Source organism: Macaca mulatta, chromosome 6 (assembly GCF_049350105.2).
Source record: "Macaca mulatta isolate MMU2019108-1 chromosome 6, T2T-MMU8v2.0, whole genome shotgun sequence".
Classification (NCBI taxonomy): Eukaryota; Metazoa; Chordata; class Mammalia; order Primates; family Cercopithecidae; genus Macaca; species Macaca mulatta.
In genome coordinates this window covers 11,861,473-11,886,618 of record NC_133411.1, presented here as the reverse complement: position 1 = coordinate 11,886,618, position 25,146 = coordinate 11,861,473, and the positions used below count along the sequence as shown (strand labels likewise).

Here is a 25,146-nt window from a genome sequence, read left to right as displayed (position 1 = left end):
GCTCTTCCTTGGGCCCAAAACATTCATAACTCTGAGATCCTATGCTTCAAGAGAGTGGAAAATGACCTTAAGGTGTAGATAATTGTATTTTCAGTCTCCATTTCTGATTGGGAGGCCAACTATGTAGGCTGGGAAATCTTAGATTAAAAAGCTGCCTGCAAATGGTAGTTCTCTTCTGTTTTGTCTTTGGCTTTTTGCTTTTTTTAAAAAAATTTGACCTTGAAGTGAAAGGAATTCCTAGAAACCCAAAACGAAGAAAGAACTGAAATTCAGACCTTTAGCATGAGAGGTGGGCCCACAGGAGGCAGGGAATAGCCAAGGCTGGATGCTCAGAGGCCACACCCCTGGGGAAAGGGTGGAAGAGGGAAACCTGCCCAGTGGCCCTGGGAGGGCCAGGAAGCCGGGCTGTGTCAGCCTGGGCTCTACATGGGGACAGAAGTCTCCTTGAGAATTTGTAAACAAAGGTTTGCGTTTACATGAGTTCTGTTCATATTTGCACTGTTTGGCAATTTGTCTTCTGAGAAATCTGCCTTGAAAAGGATTTTCAGACACCCATACTCCTGACTTGATAAAAACACATGTAGCATCTCCCCAGAGGGTTGCTGTCATCACAGGCCCCATAAGATCCTTACTGGTAAAGCCCAGTGAAGACAGATTCCTCCTCCACAGTCTCCCAGGACAAGAGCAAGAATCCAGAGACAAAAACAGACAGCAGAATTAGACTCCAGAGGACTTTAGAAAATCAAATAATTGGATATATAACTAAAATGATTATATAAAGGAATTGAACGCACAAGAAAAGAATAAGACCCCATCAAATACAGACCTAGTGAATTTGAGACAAAAGCTCTAGATTTTTTAAAAATGATTAAAAATAGGCCGGGCGCGGTGGCTCACGCCTGTAATCCCAGCGCTTTGGGAGGCCGAGGCGGGCGGATCACAAGGTCAGGAGATCGAGACCACGGTGAAACCCCGTCTCTACTAAAAATACAAAAAATTAGCCGGGCGCAGTTGTGGGCGCCTGTAGTCCCAGCTACTCGGGAGGCTGAGGCAGGAGAATGGTGTGAACCCGGGAGGCGGAGCTTGCAGTGAGCCGAGATCGCGCCACTGCACTCCAGCCTGGGCGACAGAGCGAGACTCCGTCTCAAAAAAAAAAAAAAAAATGATTAAAAATACAATGATTAAAAATCAATTGATGCGATATAGAGCATATTTTTGAGAGAATTACTGAACAGGATTCTGTTTCCTTCTGCCCTAAGTAGAATCTCCTCTCTGTTGATAAGAGGTGCAGGCAGCGGGGAGATGTTAGTTCTAAACCCAAGCCAGCAGAGGAATGGTTTAAACACAGTTCTTCATTTTCCTTGCTCTCTTTTGCCCTTTTCTAACAGCCAGCTGCTGGGGCAGTGCTGGTCCTGGGAGCAAATGTCACCATCTCCCTCCAGTCAGGGGCTGACAGAGTCTTCCAGGGAAATGGAAGACCAGTAAACCTGAAGCATGTAAGCCCCAGGCTGCCTCTCCCATTCTCCTTCCCGTTCATCAGCGGCATAAAGAAACTTGGCCTGGACTTTTGTGACTCAGCAGGGTCCACCCCAATTTAAAATGCCAGAGGACATGGTGTGGCAAGTTGACTGTATCATGATGTTAGCCATCTTGTGGCGGAGACTTGAAGGGTAAAGCTCTCAGTAAGGCCTGCACCCAGAGCCTCGGGGGCCAGTGACTGCAAGGAAAACAGCCCTGCTTTCTAGCCAGCACCCCACTCTCCCGAACACCTCTCTTTCAACAGTCTGAGGAGGTTTATCTCCTTTCTGCAGATGAAGCAGGGAATCTTTGAGAATCAGACTCTAGTCTGAGACCACATAGCTAAGGGCATGGAGGAACGTGCTGACCCCAAAACACATGCTGGTGGCTACCATGTGAGGCTGGCTTTTTGGATATAGGGGCAGCCAGCTTTTCCAAATTCCGTTCCATGGAACACTGTGGTCTTGATGGAGGATAACTGGTATTATACCAAAAAAAAAAAAAAAAAAAGTTGTGTGGTCAGATAGGCTGGGGAGAGCCGGCATGCTCTATGCCTGCCGTAAGTCTTCCTCATGCAGGGTAGCACACTAAGGGCCAAGAAGGTCTCCCTTGGGGAAACCTATTTAATTTTGTTCAACCTAGCATTTCCCACTCTTATTAGATCCTAGGTCACCCTACCCCTTACAACACAGTATTAACATATTAGCCATAAAGGAATTGCAAATCAAACCACAATAAGAGACCACATCACACCCATTAGGATGGCTATAATTAAAAAGACACACAATAGCAAGTGTTGGGAACATGTGGAGAATTGGAACCCACACACTGGTGGGAATGTGAAATAGTGTGGAGGCTTTGGAAGACAGCTTGGTGGTTTTCAGAAGGATAAATTCAGAGTTACCATGTGGCCTGGCAGTTCCATTTCTCGGTATATACTCAAGGAAATGAAAACATATGTCCATACAAAAACTTGTGTATAAGTTCTTCATAGCTGCATTGTTCATAATAGCCAAAAAAGTAGAAACAACACAAATGTCTAATTGACAAGTGGAGAGATACAATGTGATATATCCATGCAATAGAATATTATTTGACAAGAAGAGGAATGAGATACTTACATGTGCTATAACATGGAGGAACCTTGAAAATACGCTAAGTGCACGGAGCTAGTCACCAAAGGCCACATATTTTATAATTCCACTTATATCAAATGTCCAGAATAAGCACGTTCAGGTGACTGGCGGCCTGGAGTTGGGAGGGGTGGAATGGAGGGTGACTGTTCATGGGTGTGGGGTTTCTGTTTGGGGTGATGAAAATCTCCTAAAACTGATTATGGCAATGGTTGTACAATTCTGAATGCACTCAAAGCCATTGAATTACACCATTTAAATGAGTGAATTGTATTCTACATGACTTACGTATCAATAAAGCTGTTTTTTGAAACTAAGCTAACATTGGCCAGCAGTAGGCTTTCACAGCACAGTTTGGGTAAAGCTGCAGGAGAAGTTTTGTTGCCAATTGCCTGGGCTCTGTGAAGGCACAGTAGCTGTCCGATGTCACCCATCACCATATCACCCCATCAAAAACATCTTCGATATTTGAGAAGGTAAATTTCAGAGGGGAGGGTTGAGGTGAGCCCTTGTGTTGAGGCTGTGGAGAACTGAAATCAGCAGCCATGCTCTTTGTGTAGTTTGTGCCCTGGTTACATGGCTGCTCTTACAAAATACTTGAAAGGTGACCAAATAGAAAAGCAAGAGCCTTGGAAAGTTTCTGAGCAGATCTATAGTAAGAGATTATGCTGAGTGCTGTATCATTTTGAATTTACCCCGACAGCCTTGACCTTCCCTAGTTAATCATTGTCATTGCCAGATTCTCCAGACTAACTTGTGGCCATTGAGCAACCAAAACCTTTCCAACTGGTCCCCCTGATCCACAGGCAGCCCCATTTCCACATTAATCCCACTCTGTCTGTTTTCATTTCAGTGAAAGCTGGTGGAATGCGAATTGTGCAGAAACACCCACATACTGGAGACACCAAAGAAGAGAAAGACAAGGATGACCAGGAATGGGAAAGCCCCAGGTGGGACGATGCTGGTGACTTGAGCATGTTTCCCAAAAACCGTATTCAGTTAAACGTTAACATTTGTTCTCTGTTCTATGATTCTGATAACTCCTGGGCTATGTGGGGCCCTGTTCTGTGTATTTTTCCCTTCCTAATCAGGGAGGAGGGGGCTTTGTTCTCAGGGGAGAAATAGAGCCCCTAGAGGTCCTCTTCCCTGACCAGTTCCCACGAGCCCACCCTGTTCCCACCCCACATCCAGGGCTGGTGCCCCGTCTGTCTGCACAGTTAGAGACCTACCTCCACCTGTCCAGGTGCCTGGGTGTAGCCAGTGTGCCTTCCTTCCCAGAAGCCAGGGCAGGCCAAGCCAAGCAGGAGCAACTGCCTGTGGCCCCTTCGTTTTCTGATGGTGGACACAGCTGCCCGCCACCCTCTCCCCAAGGCTAGACCACCAGAGTGGACAAAGCAGGCAAATTCTTGCACCTGTGAGTCTTTTGTACTCCAGGTTTCTGTTGTCATTCTAGAGAAACAAATACTAACAATTTCTGGGCAGTAGTTTGCAACTTAGGCTTCCATACTGAAATCACATGGAGACCCTTGAGAATTGCCACACTGGTTGAACCTCAGGGGTGGACCTGTCTGTCTGTGGAGCCGGGGCAAAAACTTCTGATTTAAGAATGGTTAAAGCATTTCCTCCCTCAGATCATCAGCCAGATCTAGAATTACAAGGCCATGCCCTTATGAGGACTGGGTGTCCTTATATGATACCTCTGCTCCCAACCCTCCTGGGGCCTGCACAGGGGTCTCCTTGCAGACCCCTCCTCCCACACTCAACACCTATTTTCCGTAAAGGTTCAGATTTCCAGTTGGGTTCAGGGAGCTTGAAAGGAATCCATTTCCCTCGACTTTGCAATACGCAAACAGGCACCACTAACACACCTCTGCAGGAACTCGTCCACATAGAAGAAAACACTAGAGCTCTCTACTTATAGCTTGTCTCCAGATGATGTCTCGGCCAGAAGAGGAGAGGGTGTGGAAAGGGAAAGAGGCTGTGGAAAGAAGCTAACCTTGATTCCTGCGGATTAGGTGCATGCTTTTATTTCATTTCATTCCAGCAATCCTGAATAGTAGGTGGTATTCTCCCCAGTTTGTGCATGAGGAAAAAGAACCCCAAAGAGGATATCAGCTTGCCCGTATCATGCATCTTGCTAGGTAATGGAGCAGGAATTTCAACCCAGTTCTCATGCAGTGTTCAGTGGGCTGGGCTTCCAAATGGGTACTTGCCAAGAGCAGGCACCCACATGAGGAAGTGGTACATGTTCTTGGTAACCCTGCCTGTCTGCTTCTAAGTAGCCTTCCCCATTGAGTATTGTCTATAAAACCTCAAGACAGTATGAGTTATGGAGCGGCCATGTGAGGGAAGGACAGCATTTTGGGTGACGTTTCTGAGTGATTATTAGTGATTATTGTCCATTTTAAATCATGAGATTAGCAGTGTAAAGATTCAGTCCCAGTTCTGGTTTTAAAAGAAGGCAGTTTAAAGAAAGTGCTAGAATTTTCCGGGCATGGTGGCTCACGCCAGTAATCCCAGCACTTTGGAAGGCCGAGGTGGGTGGATCACTTGAGGTCAGGGGTGCGAGACCAGCCTGGCCAACATGGGGAAACCCTGTCTCTACTAAAATAAAAATCAGTCAGGTGTGGTGGCATGTGCCTGTAATCTCAGCTACTCGGGAGGCAGGAGAATCACCTGAACCCGGGAGGCGGAGGTTACAGTGAGCCAAGATCGTGCTACTGCACTCCAGCCGTGGCAACAGAACGAAACTCCCATCTCACAAAAAAAAAAAAAAAAGAAAACACTAGAATTATTTTTCTCATTGACTGTGTTCACAAAGCTGTGTTTGGAACATAACAGCGTTAGCAACTCTCCTATAAGTTCCCAGTTGTATATCTGAAAGTCTTACAGCCCAGCTTATTTTGGAATGGAGAAATTTGGGGGTTTAGGAGGATAATACTGCTTTTAGGAGAATAAAACCTTGCACATACCACATAGCACCCCCAGTGGGGTCTGAGGCAGCATATTGTAATCTGTATGTGATGTTCAAACCGAATTAGATAATTTTTTTAAATTTAGGGACTCATGTCACTTCAGGTTAAGTTTTGCCTCAGTATAACTTTTAGGAAACCTTCCATTTTCCGAGCATTCTTGAGTTTGGGAATTGAGGCTAAGAGTGTGTAAGCTTGTAGTAATTTCCCTCTAAGAAACCTGGGGTGTCGTTGCCCTTCTTCAGAACCACCTGTTTCCCTAAGGAAGAAAGAGGGCAAGAGATAACGCCTTGCCTGGAAGAAAGAGTCCTGGAAAGTTAATGAAACACATGCTTTTCTTGGTGAGTTTAAGTGGAATAAGGTCCCAACAGCTAGTTCCCTGCCTAACACAGTGTCAATACAATGAGAGGTAGGAATTTATTAGCAAGTTTAGAAATAAGGACAGAACAGCCCACTCGTTTTCTTTGTATTGATTTTTTTCATGAGTTGAAATGTAGCTTTTCTAGAAGATGAGCAATTTAAATAAATAAGCCAGAGGATGAACGGTTGAAGAAGAAAGATGGAGCACCCCAGCACTGTAGATTGTAGCATCTTATTTACCTTAAAGATTTGTTCTCTATCTCTAGAGAACCAGATATTTTGAAGCAGGCCCACTGCAGGGTATGGTTTGCAAAGCACATCAGCAAGGCTTTTGTTGATATTGTTCCCTGCAGCCAAATTGCTAGGATACATTCCTGATGAGTGTGTTAGCACTTGTCCTCTTGACTTTGGCTTGGCTGTTTACTGCTGTGGGTTAAACAACTTGACACAGCATTTACAGAATGGGGTAAGCCTGTGTATACTCTTCAGCTATTGATGTAAGGTGCCAAAATAGCCCTTTCTAACACACTCCACCAGGCCTGGTACTCTGTGTAATAGTTTACTTTTACCACCGTGCACTCGCACTCCCCATTTCTCTGGTGGGCTGATTGAATAATCATAATTAATAATCATCATCACTCATTCTTACAGAGTGCAATGAGCTTGGCCCTGTTCTAACTGCTGTGTTCATATTAATTCATTTGATCTGTGCTACTACTCACTTTGTCATCATCCCTATCTCACAGCCGGTTATTATTGGCCATTACTCCCATTCTGAATTACTACTCTCTCTTCAACAGCTCTGAGAGTGAAGTGACTTTTCCAAGGGCACATGGTAAGTGGCAGTGCCAGCATTCCAGCGCTGGTGGCAGTTTCCGGATTCCCTACGCTCCTCCACAAGGCTTTGCTTACCCATTGAGCTCTTGTTTTGGCTGGGCACTTGCTAAGTGCTTCACGTTGGATTTAATGCTCATTGCACCCATAAGTTGGTATTACTGTGCCCATTATAGAGATGAAGAAAGCAAGGCTTAGGGAGGTTTCCAACCTAATGATATGTAATCAGTCATTGGCCTGGCCAGGGTTTAGCCTTGAGTCTGTCTTGATTTGGAAGCCCTTGCCGCTGATATGTCACATAAGTCCCTGGATCCACAGAGACTACAATCCTGATCTCTGTGTAAATGAAACTTATTGATTCTGGGGTTGCCCATAACCTTGTCTATGCTCCTGAAACCCATAATCCTACCCTTTTCATGCCTCACCATCAGTAGATGCTCTAATTATCACTTTACAGTAAGGTTTCAGGGGACTGGACTGGTTTTACTTTAGGTATGGAAAAGCCTACTTAATTGCAGAATGTATAAAACACTTAATTATCCTCTTGGAAATGTCTTATGGCATATGTGACTTTCCTATCCACATTACGCTGATCCTAAAGTTTTGTATTTTTTAATTTTGATCCCAGTGTTGTTCAGATATGAAAATGAGTACCTAACACCAAATGCCAGTTTCCTCCTTAGCCATAGATGTACATTTGCAACACTTCCTTTTCCTTGCCAGACATTTAAGACTAGTTTTAAATTTACTGACTCATCTCTGGTGGCTTCCTTCCCCATTAATTGGAAAATCAAGTACTGATTACAGAGAAAAGGGACAAATGAAAAATGAAAGATGTTATTGTGTTGACAGGAAAAAAAGCCCTGCAACTTTTACTAGTAGTTATTTTTCTTGCAATTGTTTATGCAACTCTTATTCCCTTGAATCTTGTAGTTTTCCACAGACTTAAACATAATTTCTTATGCTTCCAAGTTGTTTTGAGAAGCTGTGTTAAAAAAAAAAAATAGAGCCAAAATGTGAAAATGCTGCCAAAGAATTTCCATCAACCTGAGTTCTAGTTACTGGTGGCTCTTCATGTCCAGGAAGAGTAATAGCCTTCATTATTATTAGCTAATACTTCCCTGTGTGGCTGCTTGGTTCCATCTCAGAGCTGACCCAATTAAGGAAAGTGGTGGTTTTCAAGCCTTTTGTCAAGTGTCATAGATGAAGTAGCCAGTTTCATTATGTAAAGGAGAGACCGCAGACATAGAATGGACTTCAGGAGTCAGGGTTCACTACAGAAAACAGTTGAATGTCAAACAGTTACTGACATTCTGCCATAAACTGGGCTTGGTACAAGATATTAAGAAGGAATGGGTAACAGAAGGGGTAAACCAGAAAAGAACAGGTTTGGTCACTGACAAATGGTGGATAGGAAAGGAGTGGAAGGAAGGGAGAAACTGGAATGGGGAATAAGGAACAGTTCTTCCCTGAGCTTGGCTTTTTGCATAGTTCTGACCTAGAACCACGGCACTGTTTCACATACCTGACGAGTAAGCCAACAATGCACATCAACCAAGAGGTGGGAGGGACCCAAAATGGCACACAAGCACTGACGGATTGAAGGGAGTGGGAAATGCAATTGCTTGATGTAACCAAATTGAGGGGAGTGGGGAGTTATTAAGTAACTTTGGAAAACAACATTTTTAAGTGGTTACTATAAGGCCAAAGACAATAAAGAACTATGCATAAATGGTGTATTTCAGTTAGTAAACAGGCCTCTTAAAGGGCATGGTTTAGCAATTCTGAAATTGCCTTATGTGAATACTAGGATTCAGCAAACAAAGAGCGAAGTTCCTCACTGTCAGAGAAAGAGGTTACAAATAGGAAAGGGAGAAGATCGAAATGAACTTGGTGCTGTTGGATGGGAACTGGAAGTATCTGTATGAACATATGGTTTGGATAGATGGACGGATGGATGGATGGTAGATACAAACATACCTATACAGATATACAGAAATGAATATGGATAAGAGGGTTAGTGTCATACCTGTATTTCCTAGCTTTGTTCACTGAGAGGGCCTGAAGAACTGACACCCATGCAGCCATAAGCATCCCTGGGGCCCAGATCGTGGTGTCTAAACACCATTCCCCAGTCAGAGGAACCAGGGTTCCTTGGAGAAGTAGTTGATTCCAGGCCACGACAGGAAAAATACTAGATGAGCCTGGAATACACTGTAGTGCCAGAACATAAGGAAGTTCTCCAGAAAGGTTTGGGGCAGGGCAGAATGTTACAGAAGCCCAGCTGAAGGATCTCCTTATATGGCCTTAGCTGGAATAATTTGCAACAAAGTCATAGTATTGGGTTTTTGTTTGTTGTTTTTTTTTTTTTTTTGAGATGGAGTTTCACTCTTGTTGCCCATGCTGGAGTGCAGTGATGTGATCTCAGCTCACTGCAACCTCTGCCTTCCAGTTTCAAGCGATTCTGCTGCCTTAGCCTCTGAGTATTTGGGATTACAGGCACCCGCCATCACGTCCAGCTAATTTTTTTTGTATTTTTAGTAGAGATGGGGTTTCACCATGTTGGCTAGGCTGGTCTCGAGCTCCTGACCTTGTGATCCACCTGCCTCAGCCTGCCAAAGTGCTGGGATTACAGGCATGAGCCACCGGGCCTGGCCGATAGTGTTAGATTTTAACCGATACGGTAAAATAAATATCCATGAGTCCATACTGATATAAATAATTAAATTAATAAGCCAGGAGAACAGATAGCTATTTTTTGTAGAAGAACTCCAGTTACTTAATGTGTAAGAAAGGAGGTAACTAGAATATCACCAGGAGGCGAACAGCATAGTAATTGTTGTAGACAAGATCCACTGATGGATGTCAGAATTAATGGGTAAAAGTTTGAGGAAAAACCCGGTATTTATGTAGTCAACAGGATATTTGCATAGTCTCAAAGTATCTTCCCCAATATATTTGTTAATTACAAAACAAAATGATAAGAGTGTCTTTACCGTGGAAGCCATGAGAAGCACATTGTGTACAGTATGAAAATGGAAACAAGGCAGAGCACCACCTTCAGCCTCAACTGGGAAAATGCAGGTTGATTGTCACAAAAAATACTATAAAAAGCCTTTGCTGCTCTACCTGTGTCTGTGAGTGACCGTGAAGGTGCAACGTGTGTTTGATTTTGGGGTTACAAATAAATTTTAGCAAGTAGGCAAGTTTACAAAAATGGAATACATAAATAGTAATGATGGACTGAACTTATTGTCTCGCCCTTTATAGAACAGCTTTGCCAACCCTCATTTTAACTTAGTCTGCCTTCAAAAACTAGTCTACTACTTTATAAACAACTTAAGAAACTTACAACAGTATACTTCTAATTACCACTCTACCCACTTTGTGTTTTATCATATACTTCTACCAGTACTATAAAAAATAATGTGCTGGTGATTACTTGACTCCTGGCCTTCCAAGAAAAAAATGTTAAAAGCCCCAATTTGTAGCATTTGTTATTTTTATAGTGTGAATACTCCTACCACAGCCACCCCTCCCCCCCCACAACCTGCTTTTTTTTGAGATAGGGTCTCATCTTGCCACTCAGGCTGGATTGCAATGGCATGATCCTGGCTCACTGTAGTCTCAACTTCCTGGGCTCAAACGGTCCTCCCATCTCTGCCTCCCAAGTAGCTAGGACTAGAGGTGTGCACCACCACACTCAGCTAATTTTTAAATTTTTTTTGTAGAGACCAGGTCTCACCACATTGTCCAGGCTGGTCTCAAATTCTCAAGCTCAAGCAATCCTCCTACCTCAGCCTCTCAAAGTGCTGGGATTACAGGCATGAACCACTGCACCCAGCTACAGCCAATTTTAAACTAACAACATGACATCACTAAACATAGACTTGTGAAGGCATGTATGTGAACAGTCAGCTCTACATGCCAGTGTCAGTCAGCTCCAACACACCACTGACTACAACTTCCACTTATATTGTTATTGTTTTTAATAGTAGCCTTTTAAAGATGTTTAAAGAAAGATAGATATGAAATATCTTTTAAAGATTCATTATGTGCATCTAATGTTCATTCTGTCTGGTGTCCTTTCTTTCTTCCCACCAGGTTTCTATCTGTTTTATTCTCTTTCTGAAAATATTTGTGATAGTAAATGTCTGCTGGAGATGAATTCTTCCAGGTTTTGTCTTTCCAAAAATGTCTTCGTTTTGCTTTTACTTTTGAAAGATGTTTTCACGGCCGGGTAAGGTGGCATTCCATTTTTTCTGGCTTCCATTGTGTACAGTGAGAAGTCAGCCGTAATTCTTGTCATTTTTCTCTGTACGTAATGTTTCTGTTTACCTATGGTTACTTTCAAGATTTTCTCTTTATTTCTGTTTTTCAACAGTGTGTTTGTGATGCACCAAGTTTGGTTGTCTTTGTATGTATCTTACTTTCACTGAGTATTTTTGATCTATGATTTGGGGTCATCAGCTTGGAAAAATTGTTGGCCATTGTCTTTTCAAAAATTTCTTTGCTTCATTTTTCTCTTCTTTTTTTGAGACTCCAGCTATACCCGTATTAAACCATTTGATATGTTCACAGGCCTCAGATGCTCTGTTTTTCTCCCCTTTGCCACTGACTCCTTTTTCCTCTTTTATTTCAGTGTAGATGGTTTCTTTTGAACCTGACTCTTTTCTCTTGTGCCCAGTGTGGTGATAAGTCCAGTGAAAGAATTCTTCATCTCTGATATCCTGTTTTTCATTTCCACTTCCATTTGGCTTTTAAAAATACATAGCTTCCATTTCCATGCTGAAATTTTCTGTCTTTTCACACGTATTTGTCACAGTTATTTTAAATCTTCATCTGATGGGTCTGACATCCAGGCTTGGTCCTTTGTTCTGTTAACTGTTCCTTTACAATGGGTCACATCACTTCTTTGAGGGTCTTTTAATTTTGAACTAAAGTAAAACCTGGTGTGTAAAAGAATGACAGAGACAGAAATAACACTAGAAGCTGAAGTAAATAATATTTACATCAGTCCAGAAAACAGCATGCTTTTCTGTTCAAACCCATTCGTGTGTGTGTGTGTGAATTTAGTATTTATCGTTGAACCGGGTCTGGGCTGTGTTTCTGCTTTAGTTAGACTGAAGACTTCACAAACATCAAATTAATTGAAGGTAGGATTATAACCTTCCCACTTGTAGTGGCTTAGGATATGAGTGCCTCGAAGGTGTGTCTATTTTCCTGCCCTGCCGTTGGACTTCAGCAGGCTCTGTGTGTATGCTGAGCCTTGTGGGTAAGAGCCTTTCAATTCCCCCATCCCTTTCCAACCAAGGTGGGCCTCTGCTTAGTCCTGGGTGAGGCCTAGAGTGCCAGTGGGAATCATAGTATTTGCCTCATGTGATTATAATTCACTGGTCAATTAGACAACATGTAAAAACACCTCAACCATCTCAGTCACATATTAAGTGATAGCTATTATTACATCTGTGGGAATTTTTAAAACTTTTTATTTTGAAATAACTTCAGACATACAGAAAAGTTGCCAAAAAAAAAGTACTAAAAAAATCCCATCTACCCCTTACCATATTCCCCATATGGTAGAATTTCCTCCCATTTCTTACCTTCACATATGCCTAAATCTACATCTGTCTGTTTATACGAACTTTCTTCTGAAGAGCCCTTTTACTCTGGAATACTTTAGTGTATGTTTACTAAAAGCAAGTACTGTATAATTATCAAAATCAGGAAACTAACATTGAAACAGTAGTGTTGCCTAATCTACAGACTCTTCAGACTTGGCCCGTTTTCCCACTACTGCCACAAATTTCAGCCCAGGATAATACCTTCATTCAGTGATATCTCTTTAGTCGCCTTTAATCTAGAACAGTTGTCCAGCTTTTTAAAATCTTTCATGACCTTAACATGTTTGAAGAGCATAGGTAATTTATTTGTAGGATGTTCCTCAGTTCAGTTTTTCTGATGTACCTCCACGATTGAATTCATGTCCTGCTTTAAGGGCAGGGACCGCACGAAGCGAGGTCTTGTCCTCCACTCCCCATCTCATGGCCAGTGGTGCTAGCTTTGATCATTAGGTTAAGATGGCATCTGCCAAGTTTCTCCTCTATCAGTTTACTATTTTACCCTTTGTAACTCATACGTATCTCACGGGGGAATACTTTGCAACTCTATTGGTATCGTGTTTCTCATCAAACTTTCGCCTGCTACTTTGAGCACTCACTGATGATGCTTGCCTGAAACAGTGACTACTGTAGAGATACTGTATTTATTTCCCAGGGCTGCCTTAACAAAATGCCACAACCTGGGTGGCTTCAAATAACACATTTGTCATCTCAGTTCTGGAGTCCAGAAGGCTGAACGCAAGGTGTTGGCAGGTTGGTGGCTTCTGAGAGCTGTGGGAAGCATGTGTTCCATGCTGCTCCATTGCTGGTGGTTTCCAGCAATCTCTGGCATCCCCTGGCTTGTAGATGCGTCACTCCAGTCCTGTGCCTTTACATGGTTTCTCCCTTTGTCTCTTTACATCGTCTTTCCTCTTTGCATGTCTCTGTGTCCAAATTTCCCCTTTTCATAAGGACGCTGGTCATACTGGATTAGGATCCATCCTGATGACTTCATTTTAACTGGATTAATAAAGATCCCATTTCCAAATAAGCTCACATTCTGAAGTGCTGAGAGTTAGGATTTCAACATGCCTTTTTTGGAAGACGCAAGTCAACCCGTAGCAGATGCCAAATGGTGATCTATGGCAATTTTTAATGGTTCTCATTATTATCATTGTTAAGATAATAAACAGAAAATTTTAAACTTCAGTGTAAAGATGGCCCAGCCATGTGCCAGCTTAAATCTCAGGCCTGTATGCCTGGGAATTTTTATCTTTGAGCCATGATTTGCATGTTTGAACTTTAAGCCATTTGGTGAACCAATTTCGACATCACCCTTAAGTTCCAATGTCACCTTTTGTATCCAGGCTAGTTGTCAGCTGCCTTTTAAAAGGGGCGTGTCCCTGTTCTCTATGATGTGTGTGGAGATTTCAGCAGACCAGGGATGCTGAGCACCGGCCAGCTGTCAGCTCCAGTGTGTGTGTGTGTGTTTGTTTGTTTGTTTGTTTGTTTGTGTTGAGACAGAGTCTCGCTCTGTTACCCAAGCTGGAGTGCAGTGGCGTGATCTCAGCTCACTGCAACCTCCACTTCCCAGGTTCAAGTGATTCTCCTGCCTCAGCCTCCCGAGTAGCTGGGATTACAGGCTACATGCCATGCCTGGGTAATTATTGTACTTTTAGTAGAGGTGGGGTTTCACCGTGTTGGCCAGGCTGGTCTCAAACTCCTGACCTCAGCTGATTGCCTGCCTCCGCCTCCCAAAGTGTTGGGATTACAGGCATGGGCCACCGTACCGGGCTCAGCTCCAATATTGTGAGTGCCCCGTGCTGGCAGGCAGGGCCCACCACTTGCCAGCAGCAGCTGACCCAGGTGCTGGAGTGCCGTGGGCCACACAGCCCTGCCCTGGCCAAAGGCAGAGCCGCAACATGGCCTGGGCCCTGAGCGACATGGAATGTCTGTTTGAGGGGTAACTGCTTGTCACTGCTCATGGACTGAGATGCCTCTTCCAGGGAGAAGCTGTATGGAAGGCACAGCAAGACCCCCAGAATAAAAAGCAGAACTGATTTCATGGCAGCATAAAATAGTAACAAATAGCGCATCTGCCCTGAGAAGGAGAATCAGGAAGACTCCCGTTGCTGTTGGGCAACTCTTCCTGTTGGGTTTGTCAGACTGAGACTCAGAGACCAAGGCTGTAGGCAAAATGGGGCATTGCTGAAGTGTCACAGATTATGTGCCAGCAGGGGAGTGGTAAAAGTAAGCGTTTTGCCTGTGGCAACTTGGGCAGCAGAAAGTTGACAGAACAAGCACAAGCCCTCAAACCCCCTGACGGCAGCCGAGTCTGCTGGCAGCATCCGCTGTGTGTGAAGCCCCATGCAGGATGACATCTGTGCGAGCGAGGCTGCCCAGGGAGAGCTGGCACCTGGCAGCCTCTCCAGAGGCTGCAGGCTGTCCAATGGCAGCATCGAGATTGCCATTAGGACAAACCCACTCTCATCTCCACCCACGTTAGAGTGGGCAGAACTTCCGGGCAGGCTGGCTGCCTCTCCGCCGAGAAGCAGCACATTTGTTTTCCTAGGGCTCCCATAACAAAGTTCCACAAACTGGGTGGTTTGAAAACAGAAATGTAGCGTCTCACAGTTGTGGAGGCCAGAAGCTTGAGATCAAGGTGTCGGCAGGACCACACTCCCTTTGCAGGCGCTGGGGAAGGTCTGTCGCGGGTTCTCCCAGCTTCTGGTAGTGCTTGGCTGGTGGCAGCCTCACTCTGCTGCCTTTGCCTGACGTTCTCCCTGTGTGCCTATGTGTGACCAAACTTCCCCTTTTTATAAAGACACCCGCCCCATTGGATTAGGGGCCTGCCCTTCTCCAGTATGACCTCTTCTTAACTAATTACATCTACAACAACCTTGTCTAGATAAGGTCATGCCCTTAAGTACTGAAGCCTAGGATCTCAACCTATGTTTCTTGGGGAAACGTAAATTCAACCCACAACAAGCAAGCAGCACCTTGTGACACTAGGCATCAGCTGGCAGTTCCCGGCTCTGTGGGCATCCCAACAGCAAAGACAGCACGGTAATTTGTTGACTGTGATGCTTACACGGTAAATGATTCTCTCTTCCCCTGTGCCAGTGTTTACTGTTGCCCAGGCTGAGCACTGCAGCAGCCCGCTTTCCTGACCAGGGGCATGCTGTGTACGGTGTTGTAGCCCCAAATTTGATCACACACTCCATCAATTAAGAAAAATGTTTTCTGGCCAGGCGCGGTGGCTCACGCCTGTAATCCCAGCACTTTGGGAGGCCGAGGCGGGCGGATCACGAGGTCAGGAGATCAAGACCATCCTGGCGAACACGGTGAAACCCCGTCTCTACTAAAAATACAAAAAAATTAGCTGGGCGTGGTGGTGGGCGCCTGTAGGCCCAGCTTCTAGGGAGGCTGAGGCAGGAGAATGGCGTGAACCCAGGAGGCGGCGGAGCTTGCAGTGAGCCGAGATCGCGCCACTGCACTCCAGCCTGGACGACAGAGCGAGACTCCGTCTCAAAAAAAAAAAAAAAAAAAAAAATTTTCTGCATGCATCCCCAATATATATATATTCATTTTAAAAGTATACATGTGCACTACACTGCCATTAGATAAGTTATGAAACATACACAAAATGGATGGTAAGATATTTGATAAAGATGAAATAAGCAATATTTTAAATGTCTTGCTATTTCTAGTGACTATTATTAGGTAATCTCAAGGTCCAGATACACTGGAGATGGGATTTCTCGTTAATAATTCAGGATGTAAATCTAAATTTCGAATGGGCTTCCAGGCAATTTTAGGTTTTGTGGGGGAGAGCTGCTGCTTGTCAGATGTGATTGGGTCGTTGACATTTGTAACATGGAGACCAATGACAACAGGTAGGAGCGCTTCTCTTTGCTTATGTTCACTTGTGCTTGTATTGCGATTAACTTCAGCCTCCAGAGGTTATTTTTTCAGGAATTTTGTTTAAGCCACTTGTCCATTTTGTAAAAGTCAGCTTAAATTCACTCTAAATTCAACATCTGAGCACAGTTTGAGGCACTTGGGATATATTCAGGATGATACTAGAGAATTGAACTCATTACCCCGTTAACCAGATGGAGTCATGGATATGTTGCAAGACACTGAAAGCAAGTGAAGGGCATGGAGGCCTGTGGGTGGCGGCCCCGCTGCTTCCCCGGGAGCTCTCAGGACCAGGAGGCTGGTGAGGGACAGTCTGCCTGGGGGCCACATAGTAAATAGTGGCAAAGCTTAATTCATTTTGTTTCTTTAGATAAAAAATAAATGTGAATAGAATATATCTTCATGTTTAGCTCATTTTCCCAGCTAAATAATTGCCTTCTTAAGCACAAGGGACTGCCTTAATCATAGATTAATTCATCATGGCCCAATACCACTTTTGCTGTTGTATATAATAGAAATTAAACATTTCTCCCAACACCTGTGGATATGTGTATTTTAGCATGATCAGTAGAAATTACACTGTGAGCATTTTAAGGAGTTTTGCCCAGAATCGCCCTATGAACACAGAGTAATAGCACTGTCAGGATTCCCAGTGAATGTAGCCTGATTCCTCCTCTCCTGGAGGTGGACGCCAGAGAAAGGCTTGAGGCTGGCAGGCAGTGAATCAAAGCCTCGCCACGGAGAGATGGAGCATATGGGTACCCATATGTCATGAGATCCTGGCTGAACTCCTTAGATTTGGGAATGAGAAAGAAAGTGCGGGCGGCCAGGCTTTCCTCCGGGGCCAGTGGCTGCTGGTAATAGGCTGTGAGACAGTGTTTGTACAACATCTGGCTACATAACGGATGTGGAAACCAGGTGTGATTTATGAGCTTCCGAATGGCCCCTTCCTGCTGTCTCTCCTTCCACAGGTCCCAGCCTCCTTCTAAGATTGTCATACTCCCATCTACACCGGCAGGGCTCTTTTGATCTGATGGGAGGAGGGAAGAAAGGAAATGGGGCTATCAGTTCTCCCTTCCAGGCTCTGCTCTGTGTGTCTGCACTGCAGTCAGCCTGTTGGAACGGACGGCTCTTTTGTTTTTATGGTGTGACTCAAAAGGTTGCACTATTTATCAGGAGTGTTTTCTTATTACATAAACATATGAACTGAATTTAAATCAACTCTCCAGTGCTTGGATTTTATAGAATGAAATATGTAATAATAACCACATCAAAGTAAGAGCCCTTATTGAGTTTATTACATTAAAATGACTAGGCCTGAAGTTTTTAAATCCTTTTTATCTAAATAAGCCGTGTTGACTTCAATTGTCTCAGAAGGCATAGCACTCAGAAAACACTTGGTGAATCACTAATAATCATCTTGGACTTTGATTCTCTAAAGATAATATAGTCAATTAACTTTATTACTTCTTATTTTCCAGTTGGTGAAAAAAAGTGAATGCAGTAGTAGCCATGTTGGGGAAGAAAATTCTTTATCCTCACATGTTCTGTTGGGCCTTCCCTTCTCTCTAGGCAGGATGTTTACTTTGATTTTTGTGCACATCCCCTAAGGCAGGACTGTAGTCATTACTGTAGAATTAATATGGGCTGGAGTATCAAGGGTGGTGTTCTACTCAAGGGATTCTCATAGAATCAGCAGCTTTAGAGTTGGACATAACCTGAGGATCACTTAATCCAGGTGCTCCTAAGTGGGGGCCTTGAGAGGTGAGATGTCAGATTTTGCTAAAGATCCAGAAGGATCTAGATAACCAAAAGTGAAACATATATCGGGTAGCAATCCACAAAGTGTTTTGTGTTAAAAATTAGCCCTTGTCCTCTTCTGGGCATATATCGAAAGCAACAGGGTCACCAAGAGATATTTGTACACCCGTGCTCATAGCAGCACTGTTCACAGTAGCCAAGAGGTGGAAACGACTCAACGTGCCCATCAACAGATGAATGGAGAAACAAAATGTAGGGTACACACACGCACACACACAGGAATATTATTCAACCTTAAAAAAGGGGGAAATCCTGTCATATGCCACATCATGGGGAAACCTGGAGGTCATTATGCCAAGTGAAAGAAACCAGCTACCAAAGGAAAAATACTGCATGATTCTATGTATGTGCGGTATCCAAAGTAGTCAGACTCATAGATACGGAAAGTTAGAATGGTGCTTACCAGGGACTTGGGGAAGGGGGAATGTGGATTAGTGTTTAATGTGTACAAAGTGGCAGATTTGCAAGATGAAAAAGTTCTGGAGATCTGTTTCACAGCAATGTAAATATACTTAACACTACTAAGCTGTACACTGAAAATGGTGAAGATGGTAAGTTTTGTGATATATGTTTTTTAACCATAATAAAAATATTTTTAAAACAAAAAACAAGGCCCTTGCTGCTGTGGTAAGCAGTTTGTTGGAGCCTCAGAAAGCTGAACAGCATTTCCATGTGACCTGGCAGTTCCCTTCCTAGGTATACACTCAAGAGAACTGGAAACAGGTGCTCAAACAGGAACTTGTACGTGAGTGTACCTGGCAGTTCCCTTCCTAGGTATACACTCAAGAGAACTGAAAACAAGTGCCCAAACAGAAGCTTGTACATGAATGTTCATCCCATCATTATTCACAATAGCCAAAATAATTGAAACAGCCCAAATGTTCATCATCTGATGAGTGGAGAAACAAAACATGGTATATTCATACAAAGAATGGAGTGGTTGATTAATGGTATGGTCACGGAGGAACTTTGAAAACATTGTGCTACTTAAAAGAAACCAGACACCAGGCCACATATTCAACAAGGCCATTTATATGAAATATCCAGGATAAGCAAATGCATAGACACAGGCAGCAGATGACTGGTTGCCAGGGGCTGAGGAGAAAAAGGGGAATGGTGAGTGGCTGCTTAATGCGTATCGATTGCTTTTGAGGATGATCAAAGTTCTGGAATTAGATGGTGGTGGTGGTTGCATAACATAGCGAATGTATTAAAAGCCACTAAATTGTACAGTTTAAGGTGGTTAAAATGGATTTTATGTTCTGTGAATGTTACCTCAATAAAAAGGAAGTCCTTATGCCTGACAACTGGGAACCATGGCTAGGTTCAGCCCGCACATTGTCATTGCTGAGAAAGTGGAAGCTCACTGTGGTGACAGGACTTTCTGGAGGGCCATGACTGAACTCCTCAGGGACGTCAGGCCCCTTCAGGGTTGGGGAGAGAGGCATCTCATGCAGCCAGGCTGCAGGCCCAGGCAGCAAGGACACATTGACTCTTCGAAGAAGTCTCAGGATGGGATTGACCACAGGAGAGGTGGGTCCCTGGGACTCTTCCAGGGCCACCTCTCTGCCCTCCTCCTGGAGCAGCTGCCTCCACAGGCTGGCAGAGGGTTGGCCGTAGCGGATCCATGCTTCATACCCAGACAAGTGGCATTGAGAGGGAGAAACAGGCATCTCCTCTTTCATCTCTTTTTAGGAGGAAGTAAAGCTTTGCCAGAAGCCCCCTAGCAAACTCATTGGCCAGAATCGGGTGATCTGACTATCCCTAAGTCAGACATTGCTACAGTTGCCTTAGATGTGCGGTTTGCAGTGCCATGGAGGTTGGGAAGTCAGGCACAAAGACCAGCACCACAGGCAGTGTGGCCGGGCAGAAGCCAGGCTCAGGAGGTCTCCTGGAGTAGTGGGGATGAGGAGGTGGCCCAGGTCTGTACAGAAAAGGAATGAAGTGCAGGGAGCACCGCTGAGCCAAATGTTAGGACCTGGAGCCTGGGCATTGAGGTTCAGGAACCCTCGCACAGGGCTTGGGATCTGAAGCCAATGTGGCTGGTAGCAAGAGATCAGAATCCAGGTCCAGGTTCTGAGGTACAACTGGCACCAGCCAAAACTATGGAGAGATTCCTCCCTTCCCCCGCAGGACTCTTCATAGAGAAAAGATTCCCCCCTAACCAGGGCTCTCAGTACAGAAAGATTCCCCCCGCTGGGGCTCTCAGTACAGAGAGATTCCCCCCGACCCGGGCTCTCAGTACAGAGAGATTCCCCCCGACCCGGGCTCTCAGTAGAGAGAGATTCCTCCGACCCGGGCTCTCAGTACAGAGAGATTCCCCCCGACCAGGGCTCTCAGTACAGAGAGATTCCCCCCGACCAGGGCTCTCAGTACAGAGAGATTCCCCCCGACCCGGGCTCTCAGTAGAGAGAGATTCCCCCCGACCAGGGCTCTCAGTACAGAGAGATTTCCGACCCGGGCTCTCAGTACAGAGAGATTCCCCCCGACCCGGGCTCTCAGTAGAGAGAGATTCCCCCCAGCGGGGCTCTCAGTAGAGAGAGATTCCCCCCAGCGGGGCTCTCAGTAGAGAGAGATTCCCCCCGACCAGGGCTCTCAGTACAGAGAGATTTCCGACCCGGGCTCTCAGTACAGAGAGATTCCCCCCGACCAGGGCTCTCAGTACAGAGAGATTCTTCCGACCCGGGCTCTCAGTACAGAGAGATTCTTCCGACCCGGGCTCTCAGTACAGAGAGATTCCTCCGACCCGGGCTCTCAGTAGAGAGAGATTCCCCCCAGCGGGGCTCTCAGTAGAGAGAGATTCCCCCCAGCGGGGCTCTCAGTAGAGAGAGATTCCTCCGACCAGGGCTCTCAGTACAGAGAGATTCTTCCGACCAGGGCTCTCAGTACGGAGAGATTCCTCCGACCCGGGCTCTCAGTACGGAGAGATTCCTCCGACCAGGGCTCTCAGTAGAGAGAGATTCCTCCGACCCGGGCTCTCAGTACAGAGAGATTCCTCCCGACCCGGGCTCTCAGTAGAGAGAGATTCCTCCGACCAGGGCTCTCAGTACAGAGAGATTCCCCCCGACCAGGGCTCTCAGTAGAGAGAGATTCCCCCCAGCGGGGCTCTCAGTAGAGAGAGATTCCTCCGACCAGGGCTCTCAGTAGAGAGAGATTCCTCCGACCAGGGGTCTCAGGACAGAAAGATTCCCCCCGCCAGGGCTCTCAGTAGAGAGAGATTCCTCCACACCAGGGCTCTCAGTGCCCCAGTCTTGTAGTAGACTTGTATAGGACAGGGTTTCGTGTCCTCATAATTTTTTCAGCAGGAGCCCTTGGCTGTTTTCCCTGGCACACACATCTGAGCACCTACTCACTGCACATGGGCATTTGCTTATTCCCCTGATGTCCGTAAGTACCTTGTCTGTGCCGGGTACTCTCTGCACAGTGGGGACACATTAGTGAGCAAAACAAAATCCCTCTTCTCACAGGGCAGGCGTGCCACTGGGAACAACAGATGATAAGCACATGGACAGCTGAAGATGAGCTGTGGCAAGTAGACTTAGCAATGCTGCAAAGAAAGCACAGAAGGCAAGGGGCAGTGAGGGGTCTTTATCTCCTGAGAACACCGCCCGTGAGGACAGCCTGATTGAATTTTTGTAACCACCGTTAATCGTAGCCAAGGCCCTCTGCAGAATGCATGTGGAAAAAGGAAATGAAGACAGATGCTAGGGTAGCTGCCCCAGGACACAGCTGTGCAGTCAGTGTCCTTGTGGGCCCACAAATGCATGCAGAAGCTCGCCAGGCAGGCTCTGGCAGCACCCAGATGTCCGAGCACGTCTGCTCCACTGTTAACTTGGGGTCGCCGTAAAGATGAATTTTCTGCTAAGGGGAACCAGAGTAGCATCTCTGTTGGACATGGCTTCAGGATGTATGGGCAAGCCTGAGGCTAAGGATCCTGCAAACTAGGCACGATCAAGAGTGTTTGGTGTGCTAGTCAGAATGTGGTTGGCTGTAGTTGCGCTGGCATTCTAGGTAGGACAACCGAAGAAAGAACACTGGAGAATAGGGGATGTCTTTGGTATTCCAAGAATTTGGCAAAACCTCTAACTAGATCACTTTGAATTTATGTAAGTCAGGAATAAAGATTATAAATGACGTCTGTTGAGCATTCCTTTGTTGCAATTTCAGAGTGATAATGAAATTTAGGGCAATTTTGGCCAATCTAAATTAAGAGAAGTAATTGCTGTTTACTTTTTGGGGGAACATCGTGGGAGGTAGGAAATGAAGGGGAGGGAAGCTAAGATGATGGAGTAGAAATATACATGTTCTGATATGGGAGCCTATTTTCAAAGATGGAGGTTGGGTATAAAGTTTGTTTGATTATAAGAACATGAATTCATTGCATTTATCTAACATTCCTACCTACAGAACAGCAGAGCATGACCTCTGTAGCTAAGGTTAACTTTCAACTATCCTTCAGTGGGAAGTGGACATGAGGGAATTGTTTTGACATTTTTGAAACCTACACTCTTTGTGGGAAAAGTGTGGTTGATACCCTGCAATATTAAATAAGTTATGTGGGTTGAGAAAAAAACTAGGACAATTAACAACATGGATGTTGTCAGTTAACATGCTGTTTAATTAACATGAGAAAGTTGATACCCTTTGAACCTAAAAAATCACATAGACTTTCGATAGGTGGAAATACGGCGAGTCTGTACTGATTGGGGGAACAGCATCAATGTTCATTTTGAAAAAAGCACAATAAATGATGTCACTGATGCTGGGAATGGTGCTGGCTGGCCCTCTCCCCCTACCTTTTCCTCTCCGCATCTCTCCCCCCAGTTCACTCACACTTTGACACAAGGGTGCCACATGGGGGTATCTCTCCAGACCTCCTTCATGGGTTAGCCCCACAGCCCAGCCCCCTGCCCAGTGCTGTGGTCACGATCAAAAGTTGTGTCTAAGGCAAGACATGTTTTTCATAGTGTGTGATTAATTTGAACCCAGGAGTTTGGTGATTATATCTGTTTACTTGAACTTACTGGAAGGTCAGGTTTTCTCAAGAACAATAACAAATCAGTAATATCATCAATTAGTAGCACTGCTTTAATTTCTTAAACTCAGAATTGACTTGTCCATACATCTGTTTATATTTAATTTCCCTGAAGCTCTGAAAATAGGGCAAAATAACATAGTCTTGGTCCATCAGAGGTATTCTTCACTGTCTTTTTGGCCTATCCCTTGGGCTCAGTCTAAATCTTTCCCCCAGCATTTTAAGTAACTCCACACTTAAGGATTCTAAAAAGTAGCAGTGATAGCAGAAAACCTAATACAGACTAAAAATGAATGGGAAGTTCATATAAGTCAATAATAAACACATCAAATTCCCAATGGATTAAAAAGAAGATTAACGAATAATTATCAAAAGAATAAATATTTGTAAACAAATATTAGTAAATAAATACAAAAAATAAAATTTCACTTTCTGATGTCCAGAAAAAAAAGTAAGTTACGACTGCCTTCATGTTCTTTTCTTTGCCTATTAATCATAGACAGTCAGCCTTCTGTATCTGTGGGTTCCCCATCGAAGGGTTCAACCCACCGTAGAGTCAACCAACTGTGAACTGAAAACATTCAGGAAAAAAAATATGGATTATTGCATCTGTACTGAACATGTACAGACTTTTTTTTCTTGTCATCTTCCCTAAACAATACAGGGTAACAGCTTTTTACATAGCATTTACATCTTATTAGGAATTGTAACTAACTGGAGATTATTTAAAGTATATGGGAGGATGTGTGGAGGTTATACACAAATACTACACTATTTTATATCAGGGACATGACTGTCTGTAGGATTGTGGTCTCCACAGGAGTGCTGGAGCCGCTCTCGCATGGATGCCAAGGGATGACTGCATAGATTGGATATCTCAATTTATACTCCCAGAAACATAGCAGATTGCCTACAAACAGCACACCATTTTCATCCCTCAAACTCTGCTCCCCTTTCCATCTTGTTACTAGGCTCTCCTAACTTGGATACAGAGTTGTCCAAGCCAGAACCAGGGAATCAACATGTACTTCTCCCACTCCCCAGTCCCCCACATCCAAACCCTCAGAATGAAGTCAGGCCCTTTAGCATCAGGAGCAAGGCAGCAGGCCCCATCCCCACCACACTGTCACGGCCGACTGTCAGGGCTCCCTGCCTGGCACTCAGAACCAGCCAATCTAAACATCAGGTCTCAGCTCAGAAGTCAGCCCCAGGAACGCTTTCCTGACAGCCCTGCCTTCATCAGGGTGTGCTGACCCCTGTGTGTTCCCACAGGCACCTGGGACTTCCCCTCTCATGACACTGTGGTTCCGCTGTGGGTAGTTCTCAGACTACAGGCTCCCCTGAGACAGTGGCCAGGTACTGTTGCCTGCTGTGTGCCAGCCACCCATTCTGACACATGGGCACATTGAGAGACCGTTCCCACGAACATCTCATGTTTCTGCACAGTCCAGGTCCTCTGAGCAAAGACATTTACAGCCAAGTTAATAATGTTTGTATAAGGAGACATTTTAGGACAATACAGCTTACAGAAGTCTCCTTTCCGCTCCCCTGAAACAGCTGCTTACATTCCAGGATCAAGCTAAGTCTCTGTCTCTCCCTCTCGATAGTGGAGAGGGAAGGTCACCAGCAGCCCTGTACAAGGTCAGTGTTCCCTAATTCTGGGGTTTCTCTTCTGTGATGATTCCACTACATGTCTAGGTAACACTTGGCCCTCACCGTGTCACATCACTGTGGGGATTGGCACTTAGCAAACTAGTGCCAAGATGTTCTTGCTGCTCTCTCTGACTCGGAGGTCTTGCACCTTCTGTTATGAACACCCATACACACGTGCACACACACACACACACACCCTTCCACACACATGCACACACAGTGGCAGGCTGACGTGTTAGCTGACAAGTGGGATAAAACCTCAGGCCCTTCACAGTTTTGGGTATAACGAGGGTAAGCTT

The 25,146-nt window shown here is 44.9% G+C and overlaps 1 protein-coding gene across 1 annotated transcript in view; it reads left to right on the top strand.

Moving 5' to 3' along the window:
• DAP (death associated protein) overlaps positions 1-25,146 on the top strand; it is a 75,896-nt gene that overhangs the window by 9,745 nt on the left and 41,005 nt on the right. Inside the window, 1 exon segment of the mRNA NM_001257566.1 lies at positions 3,505-3,601. Within this exon segment, the coding sequence (NP_001244495.1) occupies positions 3,505-3,601 (97 nt within the window).